The sequence below is a fragment of the Rattus rattus genome, chromosome 2 (genome assembly GCF_011064425.1).
Source record: "Rattus rattus isolate New Zealand chromosome 2, Rrattus_CSIRO_v1, whole genome shotgun sequence".
Classification (NCBI taxonomy): Eukaryota; Metazoa; Chordata; class Mammalia; order Rodentia; family Muridae; genus Rattus; species Rattus rattus.
Window position 1 is genome coordinate 73,726,782 of NC_046155.1, and position 25,233 is coordinate 73,752,014.

The 25,233-nt window shown below is 49.1% G+C and overlaps 2 protein-coding genes across 2 annotated transcripts in view; one reads left to right on the forward strand and one right to left on the reverse strand.

Moving 5' to 3' along the window:
• The first annotated feature begins 190 nt into the window (after positions 1-190).
• On the forward strand, positions 191-935 carry LOC116893886 (cytochrome c oxidase subunit 6A2, mitochondrial). Its single transcript, XM_032895605.1, has 3 exons — positions 191-350; positions 520-656; positions 741-935. The coding sequence occupies exons 1-3, from the start codon at positions 278-280 to the stop codon at positions 822-824; spliced, it is 294 nt and encodes a 97-aa protein (XP_032751496.1). The 5' UTR covers positions 191-277; the 3' UTR covers positions 825-935.
• Positions 936-1,040: 105 nt separating this feature from the next.
• Positions 1,041-25,233, reverse strand: part of LOC116893888 (integrin alpha-D) — a 28,198-nt gene continuing 4,005 nt past the window's right edge. The window contains exons 4-30 of the mRNA XM_032895607.1: positions 25,064-25,134; positions 24,816-24,930; positions 21,667-21,797; positions 19,948-20,093; positions 17,287-17,440; positions 17,039-17,189; positions 16,814-16,887; positions 15,404-15,533; positions 15,175-15,317; positions 14,872-15,012; positions 14,577-14,786; positions 13,809-13,939; positions 13,566-13,723; positions 12,055-12,209; positions 11,691-11,819; positions 10,863-10,936; positions 10,554-10,695; positions 7,059-7,172; positions 6,878-6,957; positions 6,687-6,770; positions 3,353-3,431; positions 3,122-3,229; positions 2,959-3,036; positions 2,675-2,788; positions 2,430-2,531; positions 1,929-2,039; positions 1,041-1,493 (exon numbers count right to left, since the gene is read on the reverse strand). Of these exons, the coding sequence (XP_032751498.1) occupies positions 1,380-1,493; positions 1,929-2,039; positions 2,430-2,531; positions 2,675-2,788; positions 2,959-3,036; positions 3,122-3,229; positions 3,353-3,431; positions 6,687-6,770; positions 6,878-6,957; positions 7,059-7,172; positions 10,554-10,695; positions 10,863-10,936; positions 11,691-11,819; positions 12,055-12,209; positions 13,566-13,723; positions 13,809-13,939; positions 14,577-14,786; positions 14,872-15,012; positions 15,175-15,317; positions 15,404-15,533; positions 16,814-16,887; positions 17,039-17,189; positions 17,287-17,440; positions 19,948-20,093; positions 21,667-21,797; positions 24,816-24,930; positions 25,064-25,134 (3,239 nt within the window). The 3' untranslated portion in view covers positions 1,041-1,379. The remainder of the gene's footprint in view (positions 1,494-1,928; positions 2,040-2,429; positions 2,532-2,674; positions 2,789-2,958; positions 3,037-3,121; positions 3,230-3,352; positions 3,432-6,686; positions 6,771-6,877; positions 6,958-7,058; positions 7,173-10,553; positions 10,696-10,862; positions 10,937-11,690; positions 11,820-12,054; positions 12,210-13,565; positions 13,724-13,808; positions 13,940-14,576; positions 14,787-14,871; positions 15,013-15,174; positions 15,318-15,403; positions 15,534-16,813; positions 16,888-17,038; positions 17,190-17,286; positions 17,441-19,947; positions 20,094-21,666; positions 21,798-24,815; positions 24,931-25,063; positions 25,135-25,233) is intronic.

Here is a 25,233-nt window from a genome sequence, read left to right on the forward strand (position 1 = left end):
GTCTACCCGTTTCAAGTGCCGGGCGACAGGCTTGTATCGCCAAGCCAGGGGCGTATTTCACTTTAAACGTTCTCTTGCCAGAATAAAAGGCACATTGCATCAGCTGCCGGAAGAGGATCTCCTTCCAGTCAAGACCCACTTTAGACAGAGAAAGCCCCTAAAAATAGCCGTCCATGTGCCGGCTCAACAGGTGATTGGCTGCGAGTAGGGAGGAGATCCCCTAGGCTGAGTGAAGGAGACAGAGAAGGACAGTGCCATTCCTAGCCTCCCTTCGACAATGGCTCTGCCTCTTAAGGTCCTCAGTCGGAGCATGGCCAGCGCAGCCAAAGGGGACCATGGAGGCGCAGGAGGTAAGTGGGGCCTGAGGGAGATTTAGTAGCCTAGCCCATTTGTTCTCTTGTCCCCTGCCTTCCCCTCCTCCCCTCTCCTGATCTACCAGGCACCGACCTTTCAGACCTCTAGGCCCAATGATAACTTTTACCTGTGAATCTGCTCTCACTCCCACCTTTGCTCTCCCAGCCAGCACTTGGCGCCTCCTGACCTTTGTGCTGGCTCTCCCCAGCGTAGCTCTCTGCTCGCTTAACTGCTGGATGCACGCTGGCCACCGTGAGCGCCCAGAGTTCATCCCCTATCACCACCTCCGCATCCGAACCAAGGTATGCCAGAGGGTGAATGAGTGAGAGCATGCAGGGGAATTCCAGGGGAGGGACCGCGGTGACCTGTCTGCCTTCTCTCCACAGCCCTTCTCCTGGGGGGATGGGAACCACACGCTTTTCCACAATCCCCACGTCAATCCTTTGCCCACCGGCTACGAGAAGCCTTGAAGACTCGGCAGACGTACTCTGCCACAGTCTCCAAACTGACCTCCATACCGGCTCTGAGAGCCCCTGAGGTTCCAGTGGACAGTTCCAAGTGCAATAAAGGTGTGAAACTTTGGTGTCCTCTGACTCTTTGGGAACAGCATGACAGAGAGACTGGGTAGGCCATAGGGTAGGTCGGATCTCCGTTCAAGTTATTTTTAATATAAGGAAAATGTGATGTTTCCCCTGCATTTTTATATTTATTTTTAAAAAAATACATACAAGCAACACATTGGATACTGAGCATACTCCTGTCAGTCTATATTGGGTGCTAAATCTTCTCCATATGTAAATTTATGCTGACCCCATCCCTGCTCTTGCAAAAAAAAAGTGGATCAGCACTGAAGTCTGACACTTCAGCAAAAGCATAAAAATCTCCCATCTCAGGAGGTATGACATCACGTCTGGGACGTTCCCCAGGCTAGTCCAGAGCTGTAGGGAACTCGTTCCCATGCCAGTAGACTCATAGGCAAAAGTAGGACCAATCTTCATTGCAGAGATAGGCAGGAGAGTGGATTCCTAGCTCACGAGATATGGAGGAGTCTCATAGCCTAAATCTGCCTGGCCGGCTGTGACAGGATCTGCAGGGTTGCCGTCCAGCATTTCTTTGTACTGACGTTTGAAGAAGCCAAGCTATAAAATAATGAAGTCAGAAAAACTGGGTAAGAAGGAAAGGAAGAAAGTAGAGGAGTTGAAGATAAGAAAACTAAAATAACTTCCAGCGGTGTGCCAGAGCAGTCGTGTGCACAGCGTCACATATGGAGACAACCGTGTGCCAAGCAGTCGTTACACCCTTAGCTGGGCGAGAAAGGCATAGGCTCATGGTCAGACATATTTACACATGCGCAGTGTCTATTTCACTTCAGCCGTTCTGTGACCTGAGTCTCATTGTTATTTCAGAAAGGAGAACTGGAAAAAGACCAAGCAAATCTAAGTGATGGGGACAGAACACATGGCCAAGCTGCCCCATGACCATGATCTGAGTTCTCGCTGTCCTATCTTGTACATGGCAGAGCTGCTGGCAGACACTAGTTGTGTTAGGAAAATGACTTGAAAACAACAGTTCACCTTGTACAGTGCCACTGTGATGAGAGCCAGTAACAGCAGACCTCCCACCGAGCTGCCCGCCACGAGGAAGATGGGCTCATAGACCACGTATTCTTCTAATGTCGTCTCCACCTGATTTGAAAATCAGTGAGTGCTTATTCTTACATACACACACACACACAGAGACACACACACAAACACTCATATACACGCACACACTCACACACACATACACACACATTCATACACACACACACTCATACACACACTCATACACACACACTCATATACACACTCATTCACACATGCACACACACACACACACGCACAAACACACACTTACCCCCACTCACTGGCCAAGGCCCATGAATGCTTCCAATCACTGAGCTACAGAAACCTCATGGATTCTGTGCATCTAGGAACCTTCATCTTCTGTCCAAACTGGCAAAGCCCACAGCTAACACTACAGACTGAACATCAGACCCTCTCACCAGCCTGGCTCCCGCCTGCCACAGTCACTACCTGGGCTCTCAGAAATGCCTCCTGTCCTGGCAGCTGGGAGTACACAGATGTGTCGAAAGAGATTTCAGCCTCACTCACGAGCAGCACCTTTTTCTGCAATGTCTGCCAAAGAGAGGGTGGGGCAGAGCTGGGAATTAGATCTGGGGCAGGCGGCTCAGGGTTCAAGAACCACCCTGACCCAAGGATGCCCCAGACCCATCAGGCACACACGGGCCAGGGGAGCAGCTCTGCCATTGGCTACACACCTGACTGATCCAGCCGAAGCTGAGGTTGCCCTTCAGAATGAAGTCAAGTTCGTCCTGGATGCCCAAGGAGGGGATGTCACAGCGGAAGTGCAGGCAGTCAGCAATGGAGCAGTCCTGGGGACAGGAAGGGAACAGAGCTGAGGAGAGGGGGCCTTTCCTTAGAGAGAGACAAAAAGATAAAATAAAGGCTAACAATGAGTAGAGAGTGTGACATCTCAGGCTGACGACACCACTCCAATTCACCAGTACATTCCTGTGTCCCCCAGTCCGTGGGCTTTGCTCACCAGCACAGAACGTCTCTGAATCTGGGTCAGAAAGTCAGGATTCTGAGGAGGTTCCATCTGGGACACGCAGGAGACACCCTAGGAGCAGAGGCAATCCTCCTGGTAAGAGCATGGCATTATTAGAGAGAGGGACTGTGGAGAGAGAAATGCTACAGGCTGGTACCTGTGCTGCGCTCCTCAGAGTCACGTCCCACACAGCCACAGCGTTCAGAAGGACGGGGACCCAGAAGTTAACGCTGACGGCCAGCTTCAGCGGACTCAGGTTATTCACCTGCAGGAACGGAGACCAGATAGTGGCATGGTCCCCAGAGCACCCCTCCTTATTCCCTAACCCGGTTCTCCAGTCTTCCCCATCCTGAGCCGAGACCGACACGCGTACTCCCTAGCCTCTCACACGATAGTGATGTGCGGCTTCTTGCCTTCTCCCCGCGTGGGAAGATGAAAAGTTGACATGCTTGGTGGAATCTTCTTGCCTGGAGAAAACGGCATGTGAGTGAGAAACAGCTCTGATGCCATCTCCGTTTGAACCATCACTTGTTGATGAGCACTAGGCCAGCAGATACTCAGGAAGACAACCATGGTCTCCAAATGTATCTGCAGCCTCGGTGCCAGCTTCCGCTCCTCTCCCCACAGTGCCTTTGCCAGGCACGGGGGTTACCAGCTCTCCCCTTGGTGCACCGACTTCTTTATATCCCTGAAGCTCTGTCCTGGCTCTTTCTTTGGCAGGAAAATGTTGTCAATCAAGTTCTAGCGATTTTCACTTAGGGACCCAACGTCTGCATGTTTCTTGTACTGATCAACATTTCCCAGTGTCGAGAAAGCATTTATACGCCTCCTCTAGCAGATAGGAAGTGGTCTCAGGAACTCCTACAAAGTCTTCTGCCAGAATAAATCAGCCCAGGGGGGCCCTCCGAAGTGAAGGCTAGGTTACTTGGGACAAGTGGAGTGGGGCCTCTGTCTGGTGGCAGGCACGGAAGCAGATATAGTCGTGTCAGGGCAGGTGAGCACATGCGAAAGGAGACGGCCCGGGATCTCAAGCCAAGGGGCACCCTAAATGCTGACAGGTTTCTATCTACCGGTTCCTCATTTTTCTTTCTTTTTTTTTTTTTTTTTTTTTTTTTTTTTTCTTTTTTTTGGGCTGGGACCCGAACCCAGGGCCTTTTTAGCGCTCTACCACTGAGCTAAATCCCCAACCCCTCATTTTTTCTTTTTATAATTGTGAGATAGGCTCAAAGCATAGCCCAGACCAGCCTTAAATCCACAGCGATCTCCCTACCCCTGCCTTCCAAATGCTAGAATTATAACAATGGCTCTCAGTAGACATTTACTATGTTACAAAAGAGGGTAGGGAGGGCCACAGGAGGAGTAGGAGGGGAGAGGTAGAGGGAGTGGGTTGTGTAAATACATTACTCGTGTATGAAATTATCAAAAATTTGAATTAAATAACAAAGAACATATTTACTTTTGAAAATGTATTATCGAATACCACTGCCTGTATGAATAAAAAGTTTCACACTCAAAAGTCTTTTCGAGGGGTGTTTGGATAGTTCTGAGGATTTCAACAGTTAGGTCTCCATGCTTGATGTCTCAGATCTCAATAGAATTAAGCAGGAAGGACATGGTGGTGGCCGTCTATAATCCCAGCCCTTGGGAGGCTGAGGCAGGCGGGCGGGCCCTTCTCTGTTTGAGGCCAGCTGGTCTACATAGCGAGTTCCAGGATACCCAGGGCCACTTAGTGAGTTCCAGGATACCCAGGGCCACTTAGTGAGTTCCAGGATGAGCCAGGGCCACAGAGCTATAAGAAGGGCCGGCATACTTCATCAGCACCCAGAAGCCAGAGCCTCTACCCAGAACCTCTGCAGAGCCCAACAGTTTCACGCTATCAACTGGACATTTTAGAACACTCCTGAGGATGCGGCTGTCTGGCTTGCTTAGCATCCTCAGAAGCCAAGGATGTTCAGTCCTCAGAGCCAAGGCACTGCTGAAGAGTTGCCCAAGTTCACACCTCACACCCTCCACTTCCTACTCAACAAATTAGCCTGAAACATACATCGTTTAGCCTCCTTAGAGTCCTGCAGGGCGGCTGTAGCAGCATCCAGCACCCCCGAGCTCTCTGTAACCTCTGGGAGTTTTCTCTCAGCCTGGATTCTTCTGTGTCTCCCAAACGTCATCTGTCTCTGCTTCCCCTTTCTTACCTTAAAATTAACTCCAGCTCTAAACCTTCTAGAGACAGTTGCTTTACATCTATTTGTTTATCTGGAGGAGGGCGTGTGCCACCGTGCACATTTAATGTTCTCTGCCTCTACCATGAGAGCCCAGGCATCGAACTTGGCAGTGTCTTCACCCTCTGAGCCGTTTTCCCAGCCTTAAACTTCTTTTTGAAGCTGAGTAGAGCCCTCCGCCTTCCTCAGTCTTGCAAGGTATGTGACACATACGCACGGGCACAAACCCTCTCTGGAGGAAGGCTCTCTGGGCCTGGGCTTGCCTGCTTGCTTTGGCCCACATAAGCAACCCTGTTACCCAGGGTGGCCTTGTAGGAGACATTCAATGCAGCTAATCTGGTGAATGCAGGTGCAGGTTATTAATCCTCTTAATTTTTATTGGTAAAAATAGAGATAACAATATGGCTATCCAGAGTATTAAGTGAAATTAGTAATAATAATAATAATAATAATAATAATAATACAACTCTTCCAAACTGCCACTATAACAAAAAATGCTTGAAATATCCCTAGTATATTTAACTGTAAGCTGTGCTTTCCTAGGGAGAAAAGAGAAAATTCATACATGTCATCCATGGGTCATGTCACTGAAAATGACACATTTGGTCCTGACCCCTCCAGTTCTCCTGTGCACTCAGCAGCCACTGAGCGAACCCCACTCATGGGACTGACTCTCTCAGCCTTCCCAACAGTTCTCACGCCATGGAGTAACAGTCCACTCTGGAAAGTCGCTTGCGTGCTTCTAGTTTACCCTGCCCCTGTGTTCACCTTCAAATCCCATAGCAGCAGCTTTGCACGTGACTCTCCTACCAGCTCTACCCTCCTCTGACCTTGCCTGGCTTCTGTGTGGTGACAGACCTATCCTGTTAGGTCAAGCTCCCAGAATGCAATGCCCAGAAAAGTCGCCCTCAATCTCATAGCTTCACTCAGCGTCTAGCACCGAGGAAAGCTTCGTGAGAAGGGAGGAGTAAGTACTGGAGGGAGAAGAGGAATTAAACAATGGATATATATATATATTAGAGAGAGAGAGAGAGAGAGAGAGATATGGCTGGAAACCCACTCAAGAATTTCTGCAGGAGGGAGCTTAGAGGCTGCTCCAGGCTGGACAGTTTGAGTGTGTTCTCTGAGGGTTCGTGTGCTGGGAGCTTGGCCCTCGGTACAATGTTGGGAAGGGGTGAGACCTTCATGAGGGGAAAACCTAGGGACAAGTTGCCCAACTGGCACCTCCTCCTTTGCTTTGCCTCCCTATCTTAGCTGTGTGATCGTCTTCTAGCTCACTGTTCTGTCATTGGCTCGCCTTCTGCCTTCTGTGGCCCAGGGGACTCTGGTCAAATCTGGCACTGTGCTGCTTAGACTGTCACCCTCCAGACTGTGAGATAAAGAAACCTCTTCTTTACAAGGATCCTGCCCCAGTCACCATCATGAAGCAGGCTGATTCAGAAGCCTACTTCACAAAGAGGCTTGGAGGAAGGTCGAAGGAGCAAGGCAAGAGCTAAGGATTCCTACCTACTGATCAGGGTATAGACGGTGTACTTCACCGGGAGCTCCAGCTGGAAGGCAGTCTTGTTGGTTTCAGGCTTATTATTCTCACTGGAGAGAAAGAGTGGGAGACAACTGTGAAGGGATCAGGAAACGGATACCCAGCTGGGACATAAAACTGGGGTAGGAAGGGCATACCATAGCTCTCCTGGGCTCACCTGCTGGCATTGGCCCTCAGAAGCAACCTGTCTCCTAGGAAGGCCTTGTAGGAGACATCGAATGTGATCATGAAGGTGGTCTGAGGGAAAAGAAAAGAAAATGTGGGAATGGAGAGGCTCATGGGGAAGCAAGGGAGGCCAGTGCTGAGGATGGGGTGGGGGCGGGACAGATAGCACTGACCTTTGCACCTTCTCGGAAGATGGGGTGATTGATGCTACAACTGCTGCTCCGCAGGTCCTCCTGGGCGAGGGGCTCAGCCTCACAGGCCAAGCGTAGTGGGTACTGATGAGGTTGCTTATAGGAGAGGAGATGGATTCGAGTTACTGCGTTAGTTGCTCTCCTGTTGCTATGCTAAAAGAGAAACTATGGCCAGGGCAACTTAAATATAGAAGGCTTTACTTGGGTTTACAGTTCCAGAGAGAAACAAGTCCACCATGGCGGGGAGGTGCGACAGAAAACAGCAGGCACGGCAGCCAGAGCACACAGCGAGGGCTCACACCCTAAACCACAGCGTAAAGCTGCAACCACAGCTTCAAGCAGCCGAAAGCTTTTGCTCTTGACCCCGACCCAGCAGTGGTGCACGGCATCCAGCAAAGCTGGCGCCCCTAAGCTCCCACGCAGTCCCACCATCTGAGGACCAAGTATTAAAACTCTAAGACTATGGGGGGCCGGGGATTGTTCATTCAAACCAGCATGGTTACCATATATGTATGTATAGGACTGGCATATGACAGCAGTGGCACTGCAGAGCAGTTGGGGGGGGAGGGGTGACAGATCTCTCAATAAATGATACCAAGAAAAACCATTCCATATTGAAAAGTAAAAGTACAGAAAGAAAAGTGAAATTGGATCCCTACCTTATTTTATTCATTAAAATAAACTCTAGGACTTTAAAAGATTTATCTGTACAAAAGTAAAATTCTAAAGATTTTTAAAGGGAATATAGTTTATTATAACCTCACTCGTACATATTAGGGGCATTCCCTACCACGAAACTACGTCCCTTCCCTAGGAAACATTTGTTCTAAATTTAAATAATCTTTTTTTACACGTATATCCCCCATGTGTGTGTGTGTGTGTGTGTGTGTGTGTGTGTGTGTGATTCAGAAGTCTTATGGATTGAGCTCAGGGCATCAATTTTGGTGTCAAGGGCCCTTAACCACTGTTTCTGGGCTGGGGATGCTATATCGTTGTTTCATCGTTGATTTCTAGAACCTCATAAATGGGCATGATAGCACATGCCTGCAACCCTCAACTTCAGAAGTTCAAGGTCAGCCTGAGACCGTGACACCTTGTTGTCACTGAGTCCCTGATCCGGGTCAGATCTTGCTGGAGTTGGCAGGAACAAGGAGGCAGTGTGGCTGTAGGAGGGGAGGCAGTGACCCTTGGTTTACAGGTCTGGGAGAAAGGATGGACTGGGGGAGGGGGCAAAGAGCAGAGGCCTGGGTTCTACGGGCAGGTGGGAAGACACACACTGGGGCATTGGGGTATGACAATATTTCTCAAACAAGACTCATATACAAAGATACTAAGAAGGAAGGAAAAGCTTGATAAACTCAATTCTAGTTGGGTTAAGGCATCCTTTATAGTGCGAAGACACAGTGCAGAGACTGGAACACTGTCATTAGCACATCACTAGACTGGGACCATTACAGTATGTCAAGGCCCCTGGCAAATCAGTGTCTGAGACTGGGTCTCCCTAGGTAGTCTGGAATGGCCTAGAACTCACTATGTAGACCAGGCTAGCCTCAAACTCACAGGGATCCTTTTGCCTCTGCCACCCAAGAGTTCACCCAAGGCGATTGTCACTACACCCAGAGGTGGGGTTTTATTTGTCATTTTTAATAGGCAGGATCTCATTATGTAGCTCTGCTTGGCCTGGAACTCATTCTGTAGATTAGACTGACTTCACAGAGATCTGCCCGTCTCTGCCTCATAAGTACTGGAATTAAAGGCACATGCTACAGGGCTGGCTGATTTTTTTAAATACAGGAAAGAACAGAAAAAAAATATGTAGGTAGATAGAGCCCCGAAGAAAAGACCCAGAGGACCATAAAATATATGTGAAGCTGCACAACCTCTCTAGAATATTCCAAACAATGGCTGCAAGGAAATACAGAGATCAAACCGACGGTTAAAAGGTCTGATAGGCAGACAGGCACAGGCACTGTCATGTGCTGCTCAGAGCGTAAATAGGTTTAAAAAAAAAAAAAAACACTTCTGAAAATGTTGAAGCTATAGAATCCATGTGTGACAGAAACCTTCCAAAATATCATGCGTCGTACACCAGGATACCAGTTCAAGAACAGTCATGGCTCAAATCAGAAAAGCAACTCTCAGTTGTAGAAGGGTTGAGGTGTGGGCGTAGCCATACAGAGGTCTCGTACAACAGTAGAATGAAACTGTTCTGCTGTTGCATTAGGGTTTGGATGGCATCTGTGTGTATACTTTGTCCTCAGTGATGGTGCTGTGGTTTGGGGGACTGTGGAATGCTGGGGCCTTACAACCTAGCTGGATGATGCAGGTTATTCTGAAGGAGTCTTGAGGCATATAGCATCCTGCTTGAGTTCTGCTTCGTCTTTGCTGCTGAGGCATAACTGGCTCCCTTGCACCACAGAGGCCATGCTGCAGCCACTGTGCCTCCCCTACCATGAGCAGACCTCACCTTCTGTGATGGGTGCTAATCTTGGTTGTCAACGTGATTACATCTGGAATCAATTAAATCCCAAATTGGTGGACACATCTGTGATGGGATTTTCTTAATACGATTGAGGTAGGAAGTCTCACCCTGAATCTGGGACACACCTCTAGTGGCAGTTGACAGAAAAAGGACATTGAAGAAGGAAACTTTGTTCTTTGCTTGCCCTCACTCCAGTGTAAGGCCCCGAGACCCTAGCACAACTGACATTGTGTTAGAGGCAACATTCTGACCTTAAAACCCAGCACATAGGCCCCAACACCTGCCAAAACCAGAACAAAGGACTAATTCATCAAAGACCCAGTCCATAGTGTCAGGATCCAGAAAGGTCTCCTGTAGTTTGCTTCTCTGCTAACTGTTCTTGCTAAACAGAGTGTGTTAGCCAGGATGTGGGTTTAGTTCACAGAAGAACAAAAACCAGTAACCCTCGGTGCTGCATGGTTTCGGGAAGTTCCCGGTGCAGCCACCAGTCGACAGTACAGACTTTCTATTCAGCATCAAGAGTGTCAGTGTGCTCTCTGGTGGGATTACCTCACAGCACAAGCTAGCAGTTCGTCTATCCTGTTACTGTGCCTAGTACTAAACCCATCTTCTTTGGGATTCCAGCACAGCCTAGAGACCAGCAGCTCCCCCACGGACACCAGCCCCAGACTGAGACTGCTGAGATGTCCCCTTAACCAGACTGGGAAGTGATTAAAATTGGACAAGATCATTAATGTGGGACCCCATGATAGAAGAGGAAAGAAAACACACACGTCTTTGCCATATCCTTCCTTGAACTGCCTTGAGACTCTGCCTGGAGACCACCGCCAGATACATCTCTCAGGTTTGCCCTTGCAGAATCATAAACCGAAATAATTAGCTTTTAATATTTCTTTTCAAAAATAATTCTTTATAACTTATTCAGCCTAAGGTATTTTGGTATCAGGAACAGAAAAGGTCCTAACCGTCTAGCAGAGTCCAAGGGACCGGCTTACCTGAGTCCCTGTTACCCGTCGGTAAGATAGCCCTGCTGGGTAGTAGAACTTGACTAAAGTTCCATAGCTGTCCTCACCCTCATTCCACACAGTGACTGTCACAGTGAGCTCTGGGGAGCTTCCCACCACCAAGACCTGCAGGCTGAGGAGAGAAGGTCAAGCCTGAAGGCAAGTTGGAAATTGGATCGGGGCAGAGACAAGATGGCGGGAACTCTTGAACCATGCACTGATAGTATTCCAATATAATTCATTTTCTTAGGAATCCGGGGCTCACAAGCACTTCATCACATGGAAGGAGACCATACTCACCCTGAGAAGTTAAAGCTGACGCCCAGGTCCCCCTCACACAGGAGTTCCTGCTTACAGTTCTTCTCAAACGGCAGCTGAAACAAAATGGTTTGCTCCTTTTTCATCTAAGTCTAGATGAGTCTCTGAGCACCCCATGGCGGACTATTAGCATGTCTCTCCTCCCATGCTTCTCACAGACACTAGCAAGGAGTGGGCATAGGCTGAAGGCTAGAATGTGAAGGATTGACTACACAAGATCTTGACGTCGCCATGGCAAGGTTTGGTTGGATCAAGTCCAATATGGCTCACAGCGGCTACTCAGCAGACATTTCTAAATGACAGTGATAGACAGGAGTTTTCCACTGGATGGAAGTTTGGAGAAGTGAAAACTTCAGGTGACTTAGATATGGCTGCGATGCTCAAGAAATGTGGGGCTCCACGACAGTCACCAACACAGATGCAGATCGTCGTGTCGGTCCCTAGTGACATCGCTTTGAAATGGGATCGTCATAGCAGACTCGGGGGCAGGAGAAAAAGTGGGACACCAAGTGTGACCAGGAGCTGAGGTTGGCACTTAACAGGGAGAAGGAAAGAAGGAGAATTATAGCAGGCCAAGGCTCCGAGGTAAGTATGAGAGAGAAGAGGCATGTGGAGAATGTGTTTATGTCGGGACACATGGGACTAGCTGGGTGGGTGCAAGGGTACAAGCTGAGCTGGGCCAGAGAAGCCGAGGGGCCATTTTGGATTTGTTGCCAGCGGTGGACAAGGAGGACCTATTATGGGTTATTAAAGCATGTAGAGATACAATGTGGCCATCCTGTCCCTGGGACTCCGTTGGAAACTACTCACAGAAGCAGTTATGTGGTCTCGTGAGCCCACAGCCAGCACAGGACGCAGGTTCCTGGGTGAAGCAGAGTCTCTCACCAGGGAAAAGTTGAGGCGCAGGATGATAGGGCTCACTGCATCTTCCACACAGTCCTGAGAAAGAAGGAACTTGAAGAACCACCATCGGTCTTCCCCTTCATCGTGGAATCCCCCTGCTCTGCCTCCAGACAGCACCACATCCAGGCTGAGGAACCAGGCTGTCTTCCCAGCTGTGCTTCCTCTGGCTTCACTATCCTCACTCTTCCCACGGAGCTTCCCAACAACCTAGTCTTGGTTCCTCCCCCACCAGTCCTTGACCCCTGGCTTTCCCCAAACCCAAAATCCTCACTGGCAAAAGCAGCTTCACTGTTTCGCAGTGATCACCAAGCCCCAGAGTCTTCCTCCTCGTCAAAGTACAGTTCTTAGTCTCATCAAAAATGGCACGAGGAATCAGGCGTCCCGGATCTAACGCCAGATCATACCTGACAGAGCCTTGGACATTACCTGAAATAAAGGAAAAATGCAAAAAACAACTAGAACCACAGCATCCTGTTTACGTTTATCTGTTTATACTTGCTGAGCACTTTCTATGGCTGCATCATTTTGGAAAAACATTCCAAAACATTTTGCAGATTATGATAGATGGATGATAGATAGATAGATAGATAGATAGATAGATAGATAGATAGATAGATACATACATACATACATACATACATACATAGATAGATGATAGATACATAGATGATAAATAGATAGATGATAGATAGATAGATAGATGATAGATAGATAGATACATAGATGATAAATAGATGATAGAAAGATATGTAGAAAGATAGATAGATATGTAGATAGATAGATAGATGATAGATACATAGATGATAAATAGATAGATGATAGAAAGATAGATAGATAGATAGATAGATAGATAGATAGATAGATAGATAGATAGATAGATAGATAGAAGATAGAAAGTTGATAGACAGATGGACAGATAGATAGACAGGCTGATTATCTCTTCGCTCATGAATCTCAGTGTAATAAAGGAGCTAATCCCATGGTCCATGAATGAAGTGTGGGAAAAAGAATGTCCCCAAAGTTTGGTATGCCTAAGACTCTCGGGGAAGGTTATGCTGGCACATTCACAAAAGCGCATGGAGGAAGAGGGTAGACTGAGATAGAAGATTCAAGGAGGGATCAAAGCTGGGACAAACTCCAGGAAAGAGTTTGGGTTTCTATAACTTAAGACAAAGCAGTTTAAGGGATTGGGGTGAGAAGCCTAGTTTCACATTTTGAGATCAAGTCTAGTTTCTCATTGGACAGTGGGGAAGACGGTATAAAAATAGGTGTAAGGGGGCTGGAGAGATGGCTCAGTGGTTAAGAGCACTGACTGCTCTTCCTGAGGTCCTGAGTTCAATTCCCAGCAACCACATGGTGGCTCACAACCATCTGTAATGGGATCTGGTGACCTCTTCTGGTATGTCTGAAGACAGAGACAGTGTTCTCACATACATTAAAATAAATAAATAAATAAATAAATAAATAAATAAATAAATAAATAAATCTATCTTAAGAATAGGTGTAAGGACCACTGCCTTGGTGGACCTAACCAGAGAGATGATAGCTTAAGCAGGGACAGAGGCTGAGGCAGGGAGGAGGGAAACAGGCTGCAGGTCTTCCTGCAGGACAGGAGTCCAGAGAACAGGATGCATGAAGAAGGCGAAGAAAAGACCTCAGGCCTGATTCAGGCAACAGAGAAAGGGTTGAGAGATTTGTGCTCCTGGGCTTGCTCTGTCCTGAACGTAGCCTTAGAGACTTCTAGCAGTGTGATGCTGGATCCAGTTTTAGGGAAACACTCACCTAACAGGTCAGGTGAGCCTTTGTGGACAGTGAGACAGACAGTGGCCTCTCCAGCTTCGAGGACAGCGGGAGTCCTTTCCCAGCACTGGTACACAGCCTTTGCCACCTCCATGGGGGCGAATCTTATGGAGAGCTCCACTTTCAGCAGAGGCAGACTCCTGGAGATATACATGATAGTCAAGACAGGGTGCTAAGAAAGGAGCAGCACACCGGACACAGAGGGTAAGGGTGGCGACTTCTCACCTGAGCAGCAGTACGTGCCCCTGGGCTCCCACGGCCAGGTCCACCAGGCCATCCTGTGTAAGGTCCTGACCCCCACTCAATGACTGCCCAAAATACTGCAGCCTCAGGGAGAGCTGGGAGCCAGTGACCCGCTGATCAAGAAGGGAAAGGAAGATTAAAAACACTAAGTGATGGTATGCAGGGATTGGGAAAATAAGAAGAGTCTGGAGTCAAAGCGAGCCGTGGTGGTGGTGAGGTCCTGGGAGACACTCAGAAAGAGAGAAGGGCACCCTCTCACAGGTCCAGCTTGTCCTGAGGGTTTAACCAGTAGTGGTGTAGAAGGGTAGCATCAGGATTAACACAGATTTACTTGTTCATCGCTTGGGTCGTCCAGAAAGTATCTGGTACATGGAGGGCTCAGCTCAGTCACTGCATTATCTTTACAGGAAGGAATTGGCTTCCCCAGTTTCACAGGAAAACAAAACAAACAGAAGGGCAAAAAAAACGCTAAAGCTTGCAGAATGTAGGGCAGTCGTTTAGACAAAGAACACACAGCAAATGAAGGCTGCTATTGCTGGGCACTTGACTCAAGACTTTGATGCCCAAACTGAGTCTCTGACCCAGAAGGCTGTCCCTGACAGAGTGGAGGTTGCACCCATGCAAGGATGCTTTGTTCAGGGAAACAGAGAAAAGCAACCACACTCTTGCCAGAGTGCAGAGGCTGAATTTAGCCAACCTGAGACATGGAGAGAGAGAAGGAGCTACAGCAGGCTGACAACGATGCCTCACCTGGCTGGGCAAGGGCGTGATCTCCAGTCTCGAGGCTCCATGAAATATGTAGACAGCACCTCTGCTCTCCTCCTCTCCAGGGGCACCAATAGCCACGTCTGCCAGATTGTCCCCATTCACGTCCCCCAGCACTGTCAGAGCCACCCCAAAGCGGCCCCAAGGATGGCCCTGCTCCCCGTGGAGGGTGGCCTCACACTGCCACCTGCCCCTCTGCAGAGCAAAGGCAGTGTCAGGCCCAACCTGGGCAGACCACACCCACACCCACACCCATCAGCCAGGACCCTTGGCCACTTACCACACCGGGCATGGGGCACACTGAGACCTGCCCCCCTCGGGTCTGCTCATAGTAATGGGGGGCTCCGATCAGGACCAGGTCAGTGCTGCCATCTCTATCCACGTCCACAGAACAGAGAGAGGCCCCGAAGTAGGAGCCGATCTGGGGGGCCGAGCCTGAAGTCATCTAAAGATGCCCCCTCTCGGCCAGGTCCCGCCTCTCTCCCAGCACCACAACCTCATCATAGGCACCAAAGCCCTGTCATCCCCTCCCCCACCCTGGCCACGCTGCCCACTCTCACGTTCTGGCTCCTTCCACACCAACCTGTGTCCCTCTGACTTCAGACTTGGGCCTCCAATGCCTGGCTTTCTGGGTAAAGATGACAACCTTCCCCGTGTGCTGGTGACGCGGGGCCCCCAGGATCAGGCTGTGAACCCCCTTCCAAAAGGCCACTTCGGTGGAGTAACCTGAGGGAGCCCAGACCTCAGCACCAAGGCTTCTCCTGCCTTCAGGCAGCTCAATCCGCCCTTCCCCTCCCACAGCCGCCTCTTACCCAGGTAGGAGTCTCTCATGTCCACATTCTCCTGAGACATGTTGATAAAGGTGGGTCTCATACTTGGGGGATATAAGAAGGCACCTCCAGACCAGCTGAAGCTTCCCACGGCCCCCAGAACGGGTCCATCCTGGGAGGAAAGGATGCCAGGGCTGAGCAGGCTGGGACAGGCTGGAACAGGATGCTTCCCTAATCCAGAGAAGCCTGGCCCAAACACCTCTCATTTTTTCCTTCCTTGGTTTTCACCGGCAGCGTCTGCGGTTTAACGCCTGTCTCGTGTCAGCCTGTTTCCTCTCTGCCTCTCCTGCCTCCTCAGTTCCTGGCGTGTGTCCTACCTTCTCCCATCCCAGCACCAGGCCTGCTCAAACCCAGTACGAGGTACCATTCTGCTGGGGAACCAAAACCACTCCCCTTAGAATGTCACCCGAGTCCTTTCCCAGTTGAACCCAAGCAGAGAAAGCTGTCCCCAAACATAGCTGTTCCCAAACATAGGGAACAGCTTCATCCTCACCACCCCTTGTCCTCTCTCAGCTATTCAATGACAAAGTCACCCCCATCTTCAGCGCCCTCGGATAGCAATACTTCTTGCTCCCCAAGAGCCCTTATTTACACCTTTAATCGTGAGATTATAGAGAACTTAGAAATATAAAAACACCGAAAGAGGGGTTGGGGATTTAGCTTAGTGGTAGAGCGCTTGCCTAGCACGCGCAAGGCCCTGGGTTCGGTCCCCAGCTCCAAAAAAAAGAACCAAAAAAAAAAAAAAAAAAAAAAAAAAAAAAAAAAAAAAAAAACACTGAAAGAAGTGTGTAATGGCCTTCCAAGCACCTCTAACATAGTTCCCACAACGAGTTCAAAACCCACGTGGTTTCATTTCTGCCACACTCTGCTCAGCCCGAAATTAATAGAGGAGAATCTCTTTAGATGCTCTGGGTGTGCGTCCCCTTTCAAACAAGTCTTGCTGCTCTGTCTGGTCCATGTGGCCCCGGCCCTCCTACCTCTCTAGCTGCTCCCTGCCCTGTGCTCGCTCTGCTCCTGCTGTATCCATGCCACCTCTTTTCTCTTTGTGTAGCACAACAGTTTGACTTCTGCCCCAGAACCTTTTCAGTTGCTTTTCCCTCTTAACTGCAGAAACTGTTTCCGAGAGTTTCCCGGGGGCTGGCCCTGTCTCACCTCTCAGTGTCATCGGACCGTCTTTATTTTTCTATCCCAGTACTCAGGACAGTCTGCTAATTCCTCTGTGTGGTCTCTACCCACTAGAATGTGTGCTCTGTGAAAGAGCTTTAGCTCTCTCCTGCTTTTCCCCAGATTGTGGGTAGCAATGATCGATCAGAGAACTTAAGGACAAATCTACCTCTGGGCCCCATCCCGCCCAGAATTGATGCCGATTTATCAGGGACACATTCCACCCACCGTTGTGAGAGCTGAACTGAAACCTTCTTGTGACATCTCGTGCTGAAAGGAGCTACTTGACCTTGATTGAGTTCCTGTGGGTAAACACGTCACTTAGATGCTTCAAATCTATGAGAGCAGGAGGAGTCAGAACAGAAGGAGGATGGGTTCGGGGCCCCAGCTCTATAGAGCAAATATGGGGTCACAGTCCCTTCATCTCCGAGGCTGGAGCTTGTTCCCGCTTACCCTCAATGGTGAAGATTTTCTCCTGAAGTTGCCTCTGGATGCTGCGAAGTGCTGCAAAGTTGCCTACCTTGAACACGTGGTCCTGTGGGGGAGCTGAGCCAATGGTGTTCAGCTCCTTCAGGGCAGTGGGCTCCTGGAAGGCATCTCCCACCTGCAACAGAGTGGCCTCTAAATGGTGGAAGCCTCCTGGACCTTTACTGGGTAAGGAGAAGGCAGGGTCTGTGAACCCAAGGAGGAAGAGACTGTACCCCAATAGCATAACGAATGATGCCAGCTTTGTCTGCGGCGGGAATGACATCATTATACTCCAGGGGGTCTCTGTATTTCTGCCCATCTGTGATGACAAGGAGGATCTTCTTGGCACTTTTACGGGACCCATTCTTGCTATGAAATAGCTCTTCCCTGTCAGAGAATAAAGGGAAATGATTATCGAGACACAATTGATTATGGAAAGACAATTTGCAAAGGCTTTAGCTCTTCTAAATATTTTAGGAAGCCCAGGGCATGACAGGCATTTTGTAAAAATTATTCAGAGTTGTCAATGGTGGCACAGGTGTACCATCTAAGCCTTTGGAGACTGAGGCAAGAGGAGAATGAGTTCCAGGCCAGGCTAGGCTACATAGTGAGATATGGGACAGACAGACACACAGACAGACAGACACACAGACAGACAGACAGACACACACACACACACACACACACACACACACTGACTCTACTACCTATCCCTTTTTTTTTTTTTTTTTTCCGGAGCTGGGGACCGAACCCAGGGCCTTGCGCTTGCTAGGCAAGCGCTCTACCACTGAGCTAAATCCCCAACCCCATATCCCCTTCACTCTTACCAACTCCATTAACCCCACTCCCCAAAAAGGGGGAGAAGGAAGGAAAACAGAAAGGATTCGCGTTTGGAATGCTATACCAGAAACAAAGACTAATAATAAAGAGTCCACACCAGTGAGCTTCTCTCCTAGGAGGCTATATGGTTTGCAGCAGAAGCTTTGGAGTTGGACACCCTTTGTCTGTGCCACTTAACCTCTCTGAGCCTTTGATTCTCTCCAAGCAAAATAACAGTAAATGTGCCATAATTGTTCTCTAAAAATGGTTCCAAATAGTTCTTCTCCCACAGAGAACCCGCCCTGCCCTGTGATTCATGTTCATCCTTCACAGTGTAGGGCTTGTTTTGTATCTACAATAGTAGATTTGGATTCATAGGCATAGTTTGAACCAGAGCAAGAGAAGACCGGCTACTCTGCTTGAGATACGAGGAACAGCCCACAGAGAGAGACCACATGTAGACGTAGGTCCAACTATTCCACAGGAGTCCTCTCCTCCCAGTCCTTCATGAACACCAGGTATATGAAGGAGCTCTCAGTTCTGCAGATGAGAGAACATCTGCAGAAACAGCTGGTCCTGCCAGCCTCACCTGGATTAGGAAAGAGTATTTGTATTGTTGAAGCTGTCAGATTTGGTGACTGAAACAAAGTGTCTGGTCGTTGGGAAGATTACATGACAGTGAATGTGGAAGAGCGTCTAACAGTTGATAGCTCTAAGAAATGCTTAAAATATCACAGTGAAGCCCCACACTGGAAGCCAGAACACACTGAGAACACTTGACCAAAACAAGTGCCCAACATTAGGGAGGGGATTCAGCAGATCCTAACTCCGCTTCTTTAGCTCTCTTTGTTGAAAAGTAGAAGTCAAAGCTATAGCATGATGTGGAGCAGCTTACACATTTGGATTTCCTTTAAAATTAGAGGAGATCTATTTTTGCCCTGCTGTGATTACATACGATCCATGTGCATAAAAGCAGATGATCAAGTTTGGGCTGTGCCAGGCAGGTGGGATTTATTGATTCATTTGAATGTACCACTTCCTGTTTCTAATCCACTATATGAAAGAGTGTCCAGATGGACTATGGGTAACCTTAAGTTCCTGTAATGCTATTGCTGGTGTCTTGGGAGTTGCATGCTGTTTGACATGCTGTCTTATGTTGGGCTGAGTTGGATCTCAACATCGGCCTAGGATGACCTTGACCTTTTGGTCCTCCTGTGTCCACCTTCAGGTGAGAAGATGAGGGACGCACCATTACCTACCAAACACCCCACCGACTAAGCCTTGTTACTGGACTTACCATTCCGTCCTATGGGAAAGAATGAATGAGGGGAGGAAGAGGAGGAAGGGAGGAAGGGAGGAAGGAGAGAAGAAATTTAACTCAGCACTGGACAGAACCAAACAGTAGCCAAGTTTAAGGGTAGGATGAGACTAACTCTGGGATCCCGGCTGCTGGAGAGATACAGTGCGTCCTGGCGTACAGGAAGCCTCTCTGGAGTTGTGAACCACTGTCTCTTTGCCTCATATAATTCTCAGGTCCTACCAGTGGGAAAGCACTGTGTGCTTTAAGAAGGACCCCAGGAGGGGTGCTACGGTGTGGCTTTAAACCCCTTGCATTTTCCATTGTGTTCAAGGTGCGAGAGTCACCACAAAGGAGAGACTGCACTTAGCCAGAGTGTCTTTTGTTTGGCGTGATCCTTATCGTACCACCCAGGGGTGTGCAGGAAACCAGGGATCCTGGACACTCAGACTCACTGCCTTACAGGAGAACCGTGCCCTCTGACAGACCCCATGTGGGTTTGTAGTGATGGCCTGGCTCCAGTGCTGGCCAGACACAGAGAGGAAGGAGCGTGTTGAGGTCTCTAGAACCAAGCGAAGGGAAAGTAACTGCGAAGGAGTCGGTCTCACATCTGGGAACTAGGCTCTGCACAGAATTCTGCCTACACCGGCTTCTCTCCCCAGCAGTCCTCCAGAGCCTCCTGCGGCCTCCGGAGAAGAACTAAGAGCTATGTTGACTCAGTATTAAGAAGTGATTTGGAGACCATATCTGAGGTGGCAGCAGGCAGGAGGGGACTCACACCACTCTCCGGATGCCTGTGGCTGTGTAGGTCAGGCCTTTCAGCTGGACAATGGGATCCACCAGGCTCTGAGGGTCCAGGATGTTCTTGAATTCGGTGAAGGTAAAATGGGTCTTCAGGATGTTCGAGTATTGCATCAGGGAGAACTGCAAAAGCCAGCAGAAGCCCCAGGTTCAGGACTCTCCACAGTTCCTTCCCTCCTTTATCCCTGCATTTGCCCTCCCCTCCCTTCTCCTTTGTCCTCACTCCTTCTGTGAGGCGTGCGTGTGTCTGTGTGTGTTTGTTTGTGTGTGTGCGTGTTATGTGTGCTCTGTGTGTGTATGGGGTGTGTATAGGGTGTGTGTGTATGTGTGTGTGATGTATGTGATATGTGTCCTATGTGTGGTGGATGTGTGTAATGTATGTGGTATGTGTGGTGTGTGTGTGTGTGTTTATGTGTGTGTTATGTATGCTTTGTGTGTGTGTATGGGGTGTGTATAGGGTGTGTGTATGGTGTGTGTAGTATATGTGGTATGTGTGGCATGTGTGGTTTGTGTGTGTATGGTATATATGTGTGATGTGTGGTATGAGTGGTGTGTATGTGTGTGTGACATGTGTTGTGTGTGTGTGTATGGTGTGTGTGTGATGTGCAGTGTGTGTGGTGTATATGTGTGTGTGACATGTGTTGTGTGTGGTGTGTGTATGATGTGTGTAGTGTATGTGGTATGTGTGGCATGTGTGGTGTGTGTGTGTATGTGACATGTGGTGTGTGTGTGTATGTGGGTGCATGGTGTGTGTGTGATGTGTAGTGTGTGTGTGTGTCCTAAGTGGGGAATGTCTTGATGGAGATCAAAGGAAAACACTCGGGAGTTAACTGAGTTCTCCCACCACAGCTTCCAGGGCTGGAACTCAGGTGCCCAGCCTTGTGCAGCAAGCGCCTTACAGCGTGTACTTTAAGATAACGATATCATTGGTTACACAGAAAACACAAAGAGGAAAGCTTCCTCACTTGCTTCAATTATCTACAGTGAGGGTTCAGCGTCAAATTGTTAAATTGTTTCCAAAATCTTTTTGCTGTTGTGTGTTTATTTGTAAATTGGCTGCTCTCTCTCTCTCTCTCTCTCTCTCTCTCTCTCTCTCTCTCTGTGTGTGTGTGTGTGTATGTGTGTGATGTATGTAATGTGTGTTGTATGTGTGGTGTGTGTGTGATGTATGTAATGTGTGTTGTATGTGGGGTGTGTGTGTGTGATGTATGTGATGTTGTGTGATGTATGTGATGTGTGGTGTGTGTGTGATGTTTGTGTGTGTGTGATGTTTGTGTGTGTGTTGTATGTGTGGTGTGTGTGTGTGATGTTTGTATGTATGTTGTATGTGTGGTGTGTGTGTGTGTGTGTGTGTGCGTGTGTTTGTGTGTTTTCTGGGAAAGGCCATGTTATATTGTCCAATAGGACCTGAACTCACATGACCCTGCTGCCTCAATCTGCCAAGCGCTGAGATTACAGGCCTGCAGGATCATGCTTAGCTCTTTGAATGTTTTTAAAAAGCATGGAACATTTAGATACACATTAAATACCACAGGAGAAACTCTTGGGTTAGAGCTTAAATGAGCCCTGAACTGGCACACTGCCCTGGGCTTCTCCCTGCATGATCCCTTCCACGGGACTTCCTCCCCCACCAGCTGTGCTGGGCCTTCTTCCTGCATGTGTCACCCTTCCAAAGGCCACAGTGTTCAGGATTCACCAAGGTGCTGGTGCTTGCAAACTCTCCCATCAAAGCTTTGACAAAGTCCTTCATCTGGGCAAAGTCCTTTGGATCAATGCTGCCAGAACCATCAATCAGGAAAGCAATGTCCATCTCTTGTCTTGGACACTCTGCAGTGAAGAAGAGAGGAATCAGGGGCATGTATGGGCCTCTACTATCTCCTGGGGCCCCAAATACCTTCTTACTCAACAGAGGAAGGGACCCTGAGTCTGCAATCATTTACTCAAATTTTCATTAAACACATGTTCTCTTGGGTGTTAGAAAGTGCAGGAGGGAAGGGTTCAGGGTTATGTTTTGGCACTGAGGTGCCTGTCCCTGAACCCCAACTCTGCCACTTCCAAACTGACGAATACAGGCAGGTTGCTTAAGTTCTCTGGACTCCAGCTTCCCTGTCTCTAAGCTGAGGATGACAATAGTTAGTACGCATCAGATTACTGCAACAGCAAACATCTACCTTACCACAGGGGGTGGCTAACATCTACATTAGTACAGGGACAGCCTCTGGAAGGTTTTTGTCCCTACGATCGCATGTGCCAGGAACTCTCGAGGCTTACAAAACACACCAGCAGAGAATAATGGGTAAGTCTCCGGGTCCATCCCCTTCCAGTACTAAGGCACTCATTTCCAGCTACATGGAGCTGGCCAGCAACAGCTCTGTGTCCCAAGAATCCCCTGCACAGGTGTGTTGCTGGGGTCAATTACTGTCCAGGCTGGAAACATCTGTAAGAACCACATCACTGTTTACCTTGCTGTTGCGTGACAGACTTTTCCAGATGTCACACAGAGTTAACCCCAGAAAGGGAACCGACAACCAAAGCAACAACAACTCTAGTCTAGAGTTAGTAACGCTGAGTCCCTGATGGGAGCAGGGGGGACTCAAAAGCCACCGTATCACCAGAAAACCCACCCAAGCACAGGCCCCAGGCAGCACATGAAAGCCACAGGCTTAGAGCTCTGTGCACACCATGGAGGCAGCGTATGAGCCTCTCACCCCTTCCTGTAAAGAGAGGAAGGGAAGTGCTAACCAGTCTTTGCCTTCCACCCGGACTGCTACCCTCCTGCTCACCAGCACTGGTCTCAAGAACGATCTCAAACCTCAGTATCTGCTTCTGGGCCGATGTGGCTGCACAGCCCTAACTTTATAAAGATACTACCTCTGGCCTCACGGAGGTCATACTGTAAGGGAAAAGACGTACCACATGCATGTCCATAAGCAGGGCCTTTCAGATTGTCCCCTCACTCACACTGAGGTCACGGGCTATGGGCAGGACCCTGTTGTCGCCTCCACTAACTCCCACATCCTGTGTTATGCACGGAGTGGCTGGTGAGCTAGCTGACCAGCGCAACCCTGAGGTGTCACACCCAGGCCTCAAAGCTACAACTTACCTCCCACATACCATCAAAGAAAGCAGGCATTTCCCTCTCTCTGTTCCCTGTCCCCCACTTTATCTGCTGCTCTCACCAGAGCCTCGAGGGTGCTGGGAGAAGTGGAGGATCACCACTTCCCTTTCTGCTTCTGCAGTGACCACGGTCTCGGGTATCCCCTCTTCTGTGGGCCCAGAGATGTCTGGCGAGTGTGATGATGGGACCCTGTTCTCATCACCTCATATACATATCAATTAACTTTATTGCTGCAGTACCCTCATGCTCTAGACACTGCTGCGTCACCCCACACACACCTGAGTCGCCGCTGTCCTGTATTTCTGCCCATGCTGTCAGCCCTATAATAAAGTAACCATCCTTGTTTTCTCTCAGGTTTATGCAAACTCTGTCAAATGTCTCCTCCGCTTCTTTACCCTCCGCCCCTTTTCATTATTTATCTATTCACTTTATATCATGATGGAAGCCCTCATCTCCCTCCTCTCCTCCCGGTCCCACCATCACAAATCGCTCCCCCTATGACCCCTTCCCCATCACCTCAGAGAAGGGGGTACCACCCAGCTCCACGATGGACTAGCGCATCCTCTCCAACAGCAAAAGTCTGAATAGAGCTGATCATCTCACAAAGTAATAAACCAACCATGTGAAGGTTGGCTGAGCTCTGAGGCCTCTTTCTATCATTGGGGCCTTTCTGATGGTGGTTTTCTCACCAGTCAAACCTACCCACCAGTCATCGGCCTTCTAGAGAGGCAACTAGAAGATGACCCCACTCCCACTGCCAGGACCCAGTGCTCCCTGGTCCCAGATGGCAGACAATAGACCCTGACTCTTTCTAACGCTACCAAACCTGCCTCTCTTGTACCTAGTTTATGCTCCTATGTTCTTGGCAGCCAACCTTGTGACATCCAGGGACATCTGTGAATAGACAATGACCTCTGGGGGCTGGTGTCATTGCTGCTGCTGCTCTAACATAGACTAAATGTTCACTGTTGGTGGCATCATGACCTCTGCAGTCTAAAGCATTGCTCTCAGGGAGCATCCTGTATGGACCCTGGTTTCTGTTCTTGGTTAGAGATGAGGCAGTTTATCTGTACCTCCCCCCGACACAGAGATAGTTGTTTGACAGAATAGGACTAGTAAGGGTTTTCACATGCTGTGTGCCAGGCAGGGATCTAATCAATCATTTTGTGTACCTTAAATCCTTTCATCTTGATAACTACGTGAACACTAACCCCATTTTATCAATGAGTAAGTTAAGGTCCAGAGAAAGGCGCCATTACCTGGATACATGAAAAAGCTAGAACCTAGATAAGCCACCATTACACAGACTGGTGCTCAATGAGATAACACCAAGGCCCTGTCATCCCCACCCCCATCCCACTTAGAAAGTTTGGAGAGTCCTGGTGACTTAGTCAGGAGCCACCCACACTGTCTTCCTCCTGGATTTCTCTTCCTCAAGACATGTTTTTGCTAAAAGAGGAAAACCAAGGAGCGTCTGGACACCTATAGCAGCTATGAGGCCTTCATGTGCTGCTCGGCCAGCACGCAAGTTCTCCTCCGATCCAGTCACAACCAACTGGGGGTGCCCGTCCTCTTTGCCAGCCGGAACGTGCTCCCATCCACCTCTTGGGCTTGCCGGGGCTCCTCCTAAGCCACACGCAGGCCTCCAGAAGGGAGCAGGAGGAAGCCTTACTCTCTAACCGGATGATACCAGCTCTGCTCCCCAGAAGCCTCTTCGACAAACCCACCTGGCATGGAGGGAGGGACTGCCTGGATGAACTGCAAGCTGGAGCCGAGGAGGAGGCAGGAACCTTTCGCATACATGTTCTTCACACAAGCTCTCTGTGCAGTTGGACCACAAGCCTGGAGGCAGAGGTCACCTCTGGGAGCATTGCTTCCAGGTCATATCCTTCCTTCCCAACTCCCATCCCTACCCCCAGCCTCCTCCAGTCCCTGCCATGCTTCTCATGACCTTTCTATGACCCAGAGAACTCACCAGCAACTGGGCGTTATTGGTGGCAGTCACCAGAGACAGGCCCAGGGACATGTTCACTGCCTCTAGGGGACCTAAGGAGGCAGATATGCACAGTCACACTCAACCACGTAACTTCACTGAGGGGACAGTCTTAGCTGGAATCTGCTAAGAGGAACACACTAGAGAGCTGG

What these genes read in the sequence shown, in the direction of transcription:
- LOC116893886 (XM_032895605.1), top strand. Translation starts at nt 278, where the DNA reads ATGGCTCTGCCTCTTAAGGTCCTCAGTCGGAGCATGGCCAGCGCAGCC. An exon ending in GGACCATGGAGGCGCAGGAG is followed by an intron (nt 351 to 519) that starts GTAAGTGGGGCC and finishes TTGCTCTCCCAG; the next exon opens with CCAGCACTTGGCGCCTCCTG. An exon ending in ACCTCCGCATCCGAACCAAG is followed by an intron (nt 657 to 740) that starts GTATGCCAGAGG and finishes TTCTCTCCACAG; the next exon opens with CCCTTCTCCTGGGGGGATGG.